The sequence below is a fragment of the Nematolebias whitei genome, chromosome 12 (genome assembly GCF_014905685.2).
Source record: "Nematolebias whitei isolate Nwh7 chromosome 12, NemWhi1, whole genome shotgun sequence".
NCBI lineage: Eukaryota > Metazoa > Chordata > Actinopteri > Cyprinodontiformes > Rivulidae > Nematolebias > Nematolebias whitei.
In genome coordinates, this window is record NC_056509.1 from 45,231,987 (window position 1) to 45,245,573 (window position 13,587).

Below are 13,587 nucleotides of genomic sequence, written 5' to 3' on the forward strand. Positions count from 1 at the left end.
ATGCATCGTTACTTCATCACTGGTATATGCATCGTTACTTCATCACTAGATGGAGTGTTGCATACACTTTTTTCACCCCTTCTTCAAGATCAAGAAAATCAAGGTCAAAGGTTATTCAGTGTTCTTGCTTGCCGGTGCCATTGGTCTAGATTGATAATTTGCAGTACTCTTGTTAATATTATCCATCCATCCATCCATCCATTTATCCATCCATTCATCCATTATCTTTAAACCGCTTCTTCCTTTTCGGGTCGCGGTGATCAATGGTGCCCATATCCAGCAGTCACTGTGCGAGAGACAGGGGACACCCTGGACATGTCTCCAGTCCATCACATGGACACAGAGACAAACGAGACAAACAACCATTCATTCTCTCACTCATCTAGGGACATTGTAGAGATACCAGTCAGACTAACATGCATGTTTCTGGTCTGTGGGAGGAAACCGAAGTAGCCGGAGAAAACCCACGCAGCACAGAGAGAACATGCAAACTCCACCCAGAAAAGTCCCCGGCCAGGAATTGAACCAACAACCTTTTCGCTGAGAGTCAAATGATCCGCCGTGCCGCCGTTAATATTTTTATTAACCTATATTTAACCAGGCAAGTTCCAAAAGAGATCAGAGATCTGGCCTGGGCCTGAACAGGCTAAAAGAAGGAAAAATAAGAAAACGTTTTCTGACTAAGACAAAATCGACGTCCGTTTCCGCCTCACATCCAAAGTGACGACTGCGATCTTTTGTTGCAGCTACGATGAACTGCGGGTCTTCAGCCGTCAAACCGAAGCGTTGTTTTGGTCGTGTTGTCGGTGGCTGCGTGTCCAAAGCTCACTCGTGGCCCTGGCAGATCAGTCTCAGAACCAGGTAAGACCATGTCCTGATGCATGCTCAAGGTAAGGCCATCCACACTGAAACATGACGAGTCTCAACGGGACTCGTTGAATTTCTGAAACAAGTTGCATGATTAATTTTAAAAGGGGAAAAACAGTGTTTTATACATCTAGAGAAGCTCACAGGTTTGTTAGCGAAGATAAAGTGTATTACTGTAACTTACATGAGTGGAAATACAGTAAAACGATGAATAATTTAAAATTCAGGCCTTTTTTAATTTTAAGTGAAGGTGAAAGTAAAAAATTCAGTCTGGCTTTTTGGAATGATCATCTGAAAAGTACTCAGCGTACCACATTCCAACCACAGAAACCAAAAGGCAACATTGCAAATTTATAATAAAATAGAAAGAGTTCAGACATTAAAATAAATTAGGTGCAATTATAATTTGGAAACACGAACAGTACAAATCACATTCATAGGATTACTTTGGAGTTTTGCTTCCGTTTTACCTAATAAAAAATATTAGTGTTGGTTTATTCTGTCTTTTCTCTCATCAGCTCGGGGATCCATTTCTGTGGAGGGACTCTGATCCACCCTCAGTGGGTCCTCACCGCTGCACACTGCCTGGAGAGGTCAGAACAGACACATTTATTTAAAGAGCAAATGATGAGACGAACCGTGGATAACCGTGTGTTTGAAAATGTTCTGCTGCTGAAGGTCCACACGGCCCACGGCCTACCAGGTAGTCATGGGTATCCACAGGGAGGCCGCCACGGAGCCGTCGAAACAGCTGCGGCTGCTGGAGAAACTGGTGCTGGAACCGAACAGAGCTGACATTGCTCTGCTCAAACTGAGCAGGTTGGTAAAAGTTTAATTAATTTGATTTACTGCCTAAACACACAGCGCCAGGGAAATCTCTTGAGTCAGTCTCATATGCTTTTATTTTATTTTTTTATTCCAAGGACAAAATGCGGCTGTTTGTCTGATTTTAAAGAGGTTTAGGTCAAAAGTTCTTCAATCTTTCTGAGTCTTTCAAAGTTTTTCTTTAGACTTTGACTGTTTTGTTACTCAGTGTCTCTCCAGTTATCTACCTGACCACCACAACAGTACGTGAACGAGTTGGGGACTATAAAACCAAGTCTCCAAAAGCAGTACCAGTAGTGCTCATTTCAGGGGCCTCCACAGCGTCTTCTGTCCTCACTCTGTCCTCTGCGTCTTCTGTCCTCACTCCAACTACCTCCATGTCCTCTCTAACTCCATCCATATGTCTCCTCTTTGTCTTTTTCCTGGCAGCTGCATTTCTAACATCCTTCTACCAATATACCCACTGTCCCTCCTCTGGACATGTCCAAATCGCTGTCCCTCCTCTGGACATGTCCAAACCATCTCAGTGTGTCCTCTGTAACTTTATCTCCCAGTTGTTCCACCTGTGCTGTACCTCTGATGATCTCATTCCTGATCTTCTCCATCCTTGTCACTCCTAAGGAGAACCTCAACATCTTCATTTCTGCCACTTCCACTTCTGTCTCCAGACCGTACAACATAGCTGGTCGCACCATCGCCTTGTAAACTTCTCCTTTGACCTTTGCCTTCTGGCAAAGGCCTCATCCTGCCACGCTTTAATACCAAAAGACTAGAACAGATAAATGACATTTGAATGTTGTGTCTTTAAGAAATATGAAAAAGAAATCAAGCGAAGACCTGAGAGATGAATTGTTCTTTAGTTGATCATCTGCATGTTAAATTTAGACCTAGAAATTCTACGCCGGGGTGCCCAAAGTGGGGCCCGTGGGCCAAAGTTGGCCCGCTAAGCCATTTGATTTGACCCACCAAGCTGTCCTCATTACTATATTAAAATGTTCTTTGTTCCAAGTTTAATGTTAGATGGAGAGTTGGCCCAATGACTACTGTAATGACACTAAACAGCTGGAGTGACTGATTTGTGCATTCATTTTTAAAATTTTAATAATTTACATTTTATTTTGACAGACTTTGTACTGTCTCTCGGCAGTTTCTTGCTGCTGAATAACTTTTCCTTTGACAAAGCTGAGCATCATGTAGGTGCCCGTCGCACACCCTTCTTGAGCACCCCTAAATTTTAACTCAGCATCTCTGAAAAATTAAGAAACCATCATTAGGATTTTGTAAGGAAGCAGTTTTCAAACATTAGTTTCATCAAAATATGGAATAAATGACAACAGTCTCTAATGGGACAGTAAAATCTATATATATATTTTTTGCACGAGTTATGCCACCTGTCAATCAATCCAGTAGGCACGTCAGCAACTGACCAGTCAGCAACTGACCAGTCAGCGACTGACCAGTCAGCGACTGACCAGTCAGCGACTGACCAGTCGGCGACCTCAACTTGTCCTGAAGTGAACGCCCCTGACCTGCAGAGCTGCAGCGGTGTTGCATTACGAACACTTTGCAGTCAGATATTTCAATAATAACTGAATTTACATTTTGTTTCATGATAATCTACTGTAATAAACTTTTGTAAAATACAGCAAAATGCAGGAAATGGCATCTACTTTATTCAAAATTCTCTGGGGGAGGACCCCCAGACCACCCCTCCACCACCTGTTCTGTAGTGTTCTTTATACAGCATGAAAGGATAAATGACTATAATAAATAAATGGACTTTACTTAATTAATTATTAGCATTTCATGCCCGCAGCCCTCTGTTAGATTTTAAATTTGTCCCTTTCAGAGACAGTTTGTGCGCCTACGCTAAAACACAACTTTCTGTTTGTCAGATTTTGACATGTTTGATGTCTTTAAAAAATGGAAACAAGTCATGTGTTTGTGACGAGCGTCTGTAACAAAAAGCCCAAAGATTCACTGACTCTTGAGTTTTCTGCTGTTTTAACTCTGGAGTTCAGGAACTCTTTTTGAGGCTGAATAGTTCAGAGGTCAGCTTTAAGTTTTAAACAAAGAGGCTGTGAAATCTATTAGTGTCCTCAGTATCTGTTGGCTTTAGCTTGACTTGTAAATTCTAGCTCAGTATCTGAAATCTTTTTTTTATTTTTTTATCTTTTTTTTTTGTTTGTTTGTTTTGCTAACGTTGAATGGCAGCCATCTTGAGGTTGACCCTAAAAGTTGTATTTGCACATTAATTTTAATTAGTGTGCGGTTGTTCTATGAAATTATCTTAAACAAAGTACAGGTTTGGGTGAATGGTCGGAACAATGAACAAACACTCACAGGCTGTTTCTGCTAGAATAATAATGTGTCATTTTATTAAACCGCCACAGATACAGTGAAGCAAAGCACAAGTACATTCAGTACAAATCAGATGTTGATGTAAAAGCCCCTCACCGTGACACCAGACCGGGAAGCCGTTTCAGTCCGAGTAAAAAGGTAACATCAATTGGCTGGGCATCGGATCAGGATCCACAGCAGACTTCAACTCTAATTCTGAGTGTCACACTTTAATACTCTCTGCATTACGTGGGAACATCTCCCAGTAAACAGAACATGCCCACCTGGACTTAAAGTCTGTGAAAAACCCTTGAGATAGCGTGAGAGCGTGAGAAGCTTAAAAACCTCTGGATAACGAGAGAGCGTGAGAAGCTAGGGTGCGAAACCTCGAGATAACGTGCGGGGAGGGCGGGCCAAGCCTCCCCCTCAGGCCTCTCGGGTGGCTCACAACAGCATGCACCAAAAACTCTTCATATCACAGGTTAAATAGTCAGAAAAACAACATTTTATTCTACTCTCAACTCAGCGGTTCTAACTGAAAAGTTTGCATATTTGGCACAAACGTCAAACAATTTTAAAGTCGGTATCTGTGAGATGAACTGATGAGCGGCAACGTGGTGGAGAGGGACCCTGACTGTATGACATGCTGGATGTGTTCGAGCTGCGTCAAAGTTCAAGCTGCTCATGTTTGTGTGTTTTCAGACCTGCTGTAATTAATGATAAAGTGCTGCCTGCTTGTCTGCCCGAGAAGGACTACGTTGTTCCCAGTGGAACCGAATGTTACGTTACCGGATGGGGTGAGACTCAAGGTACGTCTCCAAACTGATGCAGTCACGGCCAAATATTCAAAAATATTATCTGGTGTCTTCAGCTCTTTGAGAAGGTTTAATGCTGCCAGTAACTCAAAGCTAATAGAAAATAACTATTTAAACAGATAAGAATAAACATTATCGCTGCTCCAAAACAAAATATATTTCAGATAAATTTAGTATCTAAGAAATGCAGCCCAGTTAAATACAACCTAATGAAATACACACTTATGGGTTTGGAGAGCGAAGAAATTACTACAAGTCATCAAAACATTATAACTAAAAGGCAGTTTAAGAGAACTTTAAATAAAATATCAAAGCAAAGGTTTTTAGCATTTATAACTATCAATAAATATGATTTTGATTCATTAGAGATTGACCAACATCAATAATTTTCTTTGCTGATGCTGATTTTTGGAAATCAGGGCAGTCGAAGGCCAATACAATTTACAGTACGTCTTTTTTTTTTTTTTTTTACCAATAATTATTTTTCATTTAACAAAATACGACAACAAAAATAAATTGATATTTACCAAATCTTAGAAAAACATTTGTACACCCTCATAAGGTTTCTCACCTTACAGTCGCCTGTTTATCACATTTTTCCTACTTGGTAATTAATTAAACACAGGCCTGTCTTTTTTATAACTTTTTTTAAAAGTGGCCAATGTCAGCCAATTAAAAATGATCAGCTAATTACCGTATTTTCCACCGTGCACGTCGCAGTGCCCTATAAGTCACATCAGTCCAAATCTGTCTAATAAAGTGGAAAAATCCATAAATAAGTCGCTTCGCTGTATAAGTCGCATCTATTATGCGTCACCGCTGACAACCTGGAAATGTAGCCGGTGTTGTGCCAAAAATCGATTGGCTGCCAAATGGTGGCAGCGGGAGCGTGCACGGGAGGACTTTAACAAGAATTTAACAAGATTAACACTTAAAAACAATTATTTGTTTGCTCGAAATTACAGTAAAGGTGTCTCAGTTTAAATTTTTCTTAATAAATGCACTTTGACGGTTAAACCAGCTGCATTTCAAAAGCCGGTACACGGAAACAGGAACACGCAGAGGCCGACTCCCTGTGCATTTATTCGAAATTTAACAAGATAAGCACCTAAAAACAATTATTTGTTTTCTCAACATTACAGTAAAGGTGTCTCAGTTGAACTTTTTCTTATTAAATGCACTTCAATGGTCAAATCAGCTGCATTTCACCGGGGCGGCGCAGCGAAATGAAGCTGATTTGACGGTTGCTCCAGGTGAGCTGGACGAAGGTGGCAGTCTAAGGCAAGCTGATTATGTCATTAATAGCCACTTTTACCTATTACATAACACAACGGCATGCCATACTACTCCAGTGCCATCTAGTGGCTGAAAATGGTAGTGTTCAATATTTTCTGTCAGAATGAATGAAAACAGTCATATCTCAGCCTTAAAATCGATTTATAAATATGGGAAAATAATCAATAAACACGTCGCTTCGGTGTATAAGTTGCAGGGCATGCACATTATGCAAAAATTAAAAAAACGCGACTAGACTGCTGAGATTTCCCAACTTAACTGCAAACTGTCGCACCTCAGCGGCGAACTGAATAACGGGGAAGAAGCAACGAACTTTGCATAATTCACCACGTTGTTGTCTGACGGCTGCCAAACATCTGGTGACGACGAAACGGTGTGTTGCAGGTTCTGGAGGTGAGGGTTACCTGAAGGAAGCTGGTTTCCCTGTGATCGAGAACAAGGTGTGCAACCGTCCATCTTACCTGAACGGCAAAGTTCGAGAACACGAGATGTGTGCAGGAAACATTGAAGGAGGAGTCGACAGCTGCCAGGTACACGAACCTCACGGGTCACGGTGTTTGAGGGGGTTCATTTTACTTACAAATCTTGGACTACTTGCAAATGTTGGCTGTAATGCTGTAATTTCCAGACAACGGAGTCGCGCACAATAAATTTAGGAAGGAAATTAATTTTTGTACATATATAAGCCACGCTTGTGTATAAGCCGCTGGTGTTGATGTAAGATGAGTGGCAGCACACAGCTAGTGCGGCTGTGGCTGAGTGGTTAGAGCAGTCGTCCTCCAAAGCAAGAGTTGGGGGTTTGAATCCACCAGCAGTCACATGCCGAAGTGCCCCTGAGCAAGACACTGAACCCCTCAATGTCTTTGATGTGTGTCCCATCGGTGTATGAATGTGATAAAGCTCTATTAGAACAGTCTATTTACCATTTACAGCTACTGAGAGAGACATGGATAATCTTTTCTGCATCGTTCCAATTTAATTTGTGAAGCGTTCTTCTTTTTTTTTTTCAGTAAAGTCCAGTTGTTTTGTTTTTATCTTTGTTTGTATTTACTCTGACCTGGATGACTGAGAATCTTCACCAGCGTATTGCAAGATGAACATTAGTCGTCGTAGTACAGACAAATGCTTTTGAATGATTTGAACAGATCTTCGTGTTTTTATAAATATTTTGACAACTGCATAAGTTACCGTCTCCCAACTGAGCTGAATGTTTGGATGTACAAACTGTCAAATCAGCTGAAAGTGTGCAAAAGTAGCTAAACGTTAAAAAAAAAAAAGGGGAAGAAGCAAGAAAGAGCAAGCTGTGTGAAGACTGTTGATCCTCACTGATCAAGTTTTGACAAACAAGACTCGAGCCATTTTGAAGCCGATGATTTAAATAAAACATTTAGTTCTGGGGGAAGATTTTAACATAAATCTTTAAGCTTTGTCCAAATGTGCGTCGTGTCAGATACGTTTGTTTTCCTGCAGGGTGACAGCGGAGGCCCTCTGGTTTGTTACGCTCAGAACACGTACGTCCTGCAGGGAGTGACATCATGGGGTCTGGGATGTGCCAACGCCATGAAGCCCGGCGTCTACGCTCGAGTTTCCAAGTTTATAGACTGGATCGATCAAACCATTAAAGCCAACTGAAAGCATCCACGAGGAGTTGATGTTAATTAACGTAAATGAAAGCGACACTCAATGAAAATGTATTCTAAAAATTCATGTCCTTGTTTTTGAGCTGATTAAAGTAAAAACTGTTCCACTGCTACTTTGTCTTTTGTTTGTAAAAGTTTCTTTGATTCTTGATTCGTCTTTTTCACAGGAAAATATTTTGAAGTACGTCTTCCTGAAGTGTTTTAAAATTTACTTAGGATTCTCTGGCTCAAACATTTATCTAAACATTTATTGCAGATTTTTTTAAAGAGTACTTATGAACTGAAACCATTTTTTTTTTTTCAATATTTTGCTAATCTTTAAACTTAAGTAGCAAAACACTAAACACATTTATCTGCTCTAAACAGACAGGTATGATGTGTATATGGCAAGCCCTTTTAACATAAAATCAGATTCACCACGCTTACATTCCAGATATCTGAAACTGAGTTATGACTAGACATATTAGTTATTTAAGATATCTCTAATTACATTCTGACTAGTCATAATGACGTCAGATTTACCATTGAGTTGTATGGAGGCTTCAATTCAAGATATCTTGAACTGAATTTTGACTAGTCAAAAATACAGTTTTAGATATCTCTAAGTTAATTTTGACTAGTCATTATTTGCTTTCAAGATATCTCACTTTTAGTTCTGACTAGTCATAATTACAATTAAAGATATCTTAAATTACGTCATTATTCAAGATATCTTAAATGTATTTGTAGATATCACAAATTAAGTTTTGCCTAGTGCAAATTAAATTGTAGATATCTTGATAGCAAATAACGACTAGGCAAAACTAACTTGAAGATATCTAGAACTGTACTTATGACTAGTCAAAGTTCCTTTTAATATATCTCAAAATGAATTCAAGATTTCTTGAATATTTTATCATGTAGACGGCTTTTCTATTTAAGATATCTTGAACTAGCATTCTGACTAGTCAAAACGTAATTGTTCATAGTCAAAATTCAAGTTAAGATATCTAGAATGTAACTACAGATAGTCAGACTACTCGATTTTATGTTAAAAGGGCTTGCCATACTTCACCACAAAACACCGACTTATCAACCAAATGGTTCAACACCTCCACCAGGTGCAAACACACCTGTGCTTATAAAAAACTTATTCATCAGGTACAGGCTTTTAAAAATATACACATTTCAGCATCTGTGCAGAGATGGACATCCCCCCCCCCCCCCCCAACTCCCCCACACACACTTATAAACAAAGGTAAAACGTGATGTTGATGAAATTTTATGACCAAATCCATGAGACTAATCCTAAACTAGAACTTTTTATTTCTTCTATAATTACTGCAATTATTTAAGATACATACATACAGTAAATACAAACATACACACATATTTGTTTACATAGATGTTTGAGTTAACAGAACTGGAAAATGTTTTGTTCTGACTTCATTATGACTAACTTGAGTGTTTCATCAGTCTGCAGCGGTTTCTGCGTATAAAGAAAATATTTTTCTGTGGCTGACATGTGCAAACATGTGACAAACTGCTAAACATGTGACAAACTGCTAAACATGTGACAAACAGCTAAACATCTGACAAACGGCTAAAAATGTGACAAACTGATAAACATGTGACAAACGGCTAAACATGTGACAAACTGATAAACATGTGACAAACTGATAAACATGTGACAAACGGCTAAACATGTGACAAACTGATAAACATGTGACAAACTGCTAAACATGTGACAAACTGATAAACATGTGACAAACGGCTAAAAATGTGACAAACTGATAAACATGTGACAAACGGCTAAACGTGACAAACGGCTAAACGTGACAAACTGCTAAACATGTGACAAACTGCTAAACATGTGACAAACTGCTAAACATGTGACAAACAGCTAAACATGTGACAAACTGCTAAACATGTGACAAACTGTTAAATGCATGCCAAACAGTTAAACATGTGACAAACGACTAAACACGTGACAAACAGTTAAATGCAAATCAAACAGCTTGTGTATGACAAACAGCTAAATGTGTGACAAACATTTAAATTTGTGGCAAACAGCTAAATGCATGACAAACCGCTAATTGTGTGACAAGCAGCTAAATGCCTGACAAACACTTAAGCACAAAGCAAACAGAGAAACACGCTGCAAACACATGACTGATGTAAACTCCAAAACAATAAACAAATACAACAGAAAAACGCTGCAAAAGAAAAATTCTGTAATCACAGAAAATAGACAGAAGAAACAACATACAACTAACAAAACTAATTGTTGGAGAATATTCTTGGTTATCTTAAGAACCACACTCAACGGCAGGAGCAGGTTTTTAACCAGTATTTACTTGCAAGGTCAGATTTTCAGGACAGGTTACATAAAAATACTTGAAGTTCACACATGAAGACCAGTCATGAGAATCTGCCGCGAGTCGCCTGTTCAGCTTGTTTTTATGCCCTTATCAGTTCAGCCGAGTTCATAGGAGGGTTCCTTGGAGCCACCTTCATGCTCCAGCCTCACTCAGCTCCTCATCCAGCTCTCTGCTAACCCAAACATATGGTTCATGGGCAGAGTTAACATTCTCAGACATAATAGTTAAAAACATTCATGACCTTTGATCAAAAATTCCCAACACAAATGCAAAGAAACATACCAGAAATACTAAAACAACTGCAAGTAAGCAACGATGAAAATTCGCTCCTCAAAAAGGAAGTGCACCAGACCAGGAGGGGGACTCGACCCCCAAGACATGTGGGACCAGAGCCCCCTAAACACATTATAGCTGTTTAGCATTAGCTGTTTGCAGCTCGTTTGCATCATATTTCGACCGTCTGCTCACAGTAATCATGATGAAAGTAAACGTGTTCTCAGTTTAGCACATCAGTGCCAAATAAATAAATAAAAATGAGTTTGATATGGCGACAAACTATTCTTTTTTTGTTTTTTATATTTCAATGTTGATTTTTTAAGTGTTTAAATTTTCAAACAAAATGCTAATTAGGTGTGTTTGAGATTTTTTTTTTTTTTCTTTAAGTCTTTTTTCACAAGTTTATTCATTATTTTACAAACAATGGGATTTTTGCTCCAGATCCCAATATGGTTAAATCTTACACTTTGATGGTGTAATACATTCTCCAAATCTGTGTAATTTTATATAAATGTCTCTTCACGTGTGGAGAGTTTAGAGAATATTTACTTTGTACTTTTAAATACACTTTGTATGACCAAAAGTAACAAAAACCCATTCCGTGTATTTTCTAATCACCACTACAGCTCCCTCTAGTGGTGATTAGTTAATAATGCACATCCTTTCTTCAAAATGGTCATAAAACAGTGTGCCTATTACTTTCTGAAAGGATCTCTGGTTAATAAAGAATGTGACGAGATGAAGACAGTTTAAATTATTTCACAGGATTTATTTAGCCTACTGTGAAAGTTAAGTTTTCTAGAGGCTAAAATAAAAGTGAACATCTTGTGCTGATGCTTTGTTCATTTATTCAGACATGTTTCGTGAGGACTGGCCCACATTTATGACATAATCTGCTGGAAAACACTTAAAATGAACACTTCCTAAAATTTATATTTGTCGTCTGTGTGGTTTTTAGACCTGGACAGTTGTTTTCTGTTGATGAGTTCCATTTTCTCTTCTTCTTCTTTCGGCTGCTCCCTCCTTCAGGCGTCACCACAGCGAATTAATTCACATGAAGACTTATTTGTTGCCAGATGTCCTTCCTGACACAACCACAGACCAAGCTACCACAGCCCTCTGTGTGGAGCAGAGAGCTGCCACGTAGGGCGCCCAGAGGAGCAGATGGTGGGGGTTAAGGGTCTTGCCCAGGGGCACAGAGTGGGGCAAATGAAGGTGGAGGCAGGTGTGGGTGCTTCACCTTTTTCACCCACATTTTGACGTTGTCTATCTAGGGAGTTGTGCCAGCGATCTTCCAATCACAGGTCATCTTCTCTAACCTCTGCACCACCACTCCCCAGGAATAAAGGTCAGAATTTCAAGTCTACTGTTCATGTGTCGTAAATCTACATTTGATTGAATCGCTTTAGTTTCCGTTTCCAGCTGGTGGCACGAAGGAGGACGGCTGCTCCAAAACTGAAGGCAAGTACCGGCATGTGTGCGTTTATCTTCAAGTAAGTCCACACTTCAGAGTCCAGACATTTTTATTTTTGTGTTAGAGTTTAACACAGTCTTTGTTGTTGTTTATTTTGAGCTTTCACCTTTCAGAATCAGAGTCAACCTTCACTGTCGTTGTACAGAAGCACAATGAAATTACATCTCAGTCCAGCCGTCCAAAGAACGTGGGTAGACGGAGATGTCTGAGGCTGCAGCCTCGTGGGAAACGCTGCCATTTTTGTTTAGATAAGGAAAAGGGAAAACATGATGAAAGAGGAGGTCTATATAAAAAAAACTGGACACAGTGTGCGGTTGCCAAAAAAACCTCAGCACAAGAAAAAGCAACATAGTGGTGAAATAAAGACGTAATGCATGTGGTGTGGGTGAGGGTGGGGGTCCGCCCAAGTGAGTGACGCAGCCGCTGGTGCCTTCAGGGAGCAGAGGGAGGTCAGCGAAGGCGATGATTTAAGCACCGTTTTCAGGTGGATGTGACATCAAACTCGAAAACAGGGACCGTGTTGAGCAGAACTAAAGCAACTCTATTGAAAAAAAACAGCCAGTTCATTTTATTCCATTAAGTTATGGTTTTTTTTACTTGTTGATTTTTGGTTGTGTTCGTAACACGGGGGTTCGTGTTTCACGCCTGTGGTGTTTGAACTGTGTATGAAAACACAGCAGGGAACAATTATCATTTAAACACCTGTTGTCCCGGTTTATTGGCCAAGACATCTGTGAGGGATCATGTTCATCTTTAAAAACCTGCCTTGTTTTTTGTTTTGGCTCGAATATTTGTTGGAGTGAACCGGAACAGACGACAGAGGAACCATAAAAATATAAATGAGGAAAGCTGCGCCGAAGATGGGATGCAGATTCCCCTCACAAGCCAGAGCACGAATTTCTGTTTTAATTCCAACATTTCTCATCGTCTGACACCGTTCTGTAACTTTTGTTCACATTTCTGCTGCTGCTTCACTTCAGAGGCCTCTTGACGACCTCGTCTCCAGAAATCCTGCTGGGTTTAGAGACGGACGCCGGCGTTACGCCACCGACCCAGATCCCCCCTGGGAGCACTGCGATATGCTCAGCTGCGATTTATCCTTCTGTGAATACAAACAATCCTTTTTTTTACACCAAACTAAGACTTGTTGTTTTAAATATTAGATGATCATTTTGAACTTTTATTTGGCTGAAATTTGGTTACATTTATTGGGAAGAGGATGTTTTGTTTGTTTCACTTCTTCTTTTGACAACACTGACAGTTTCATGCATGATCAAGCATGATGCATGATTTTCAAAATGCATGATGCATGAGGTCTAAAATGACACATACCATATGATTTTCAAAAAGATCTATAAAAACACATACTATAGCGTGAGGTCTAAAATGACAAAAAATGACATACTACAAGTTTGATGTTCAAAAAGACCTGATGCACGTTTTTTTCTGTTTTTTTTTTTACATCTTTCTATAGTATGTATTTTTTAGGACATTTTGAACATCTTGCTACACATACTATAGGATGTGGTTTTATTTTGTTTAGTTGATTTAGACATGCTATAGTATGTGCCATTTTAGGTACAGTATTTTTGAACATCACGCTATGTGTTTTTAGTTCATTTTAGACTTCATGCTATAATATGTATCATTTTAGGTCTTTTTGAACATCTTGCTACACATATTATATAGTATGT

At 39.4% G+C, this 13,587-nt stretch overlaps 1 protein-coding gene across 1 annotated transcript in view; it reads left to right on the plus strand.

Annotated features, from left to right (window-relative positions):
* The window catches only part of plg (plasminogen), a 25,213-nt gene extending 17,348 nt beyond the window's left edge, over positions 1-7,865 (plus strand). The window contains exons 8-13 of the mRNA XM_037685198.1: positions 747-861; positions 1,386-1,460; positions 1,546-1,686; positions 4,735-4,841; positions 6,528-6,673; positions 7,614-7,865. Of these exons, the coding sequence (XP_037541126.1) occupies positions 747-861; positions 1,386-1,460; positions 1,546-1,686; positions 4,735-4,841; positions 6,528-6,673; positions 7,614-7,775 (746 nt within the window). The 3' untranslated portion in view covers positions 7,776-7,865. The remainder of the gene's footprint in view (positions 1-746; positions 862-1,385; positions 1,461-1,545; positions 1,687-4,734; positions 4,842-6,527; positions 6,674-7,613) is intronic.
* Positions 7,866-13,587: the final 5,722 nt, after the last annotated feature.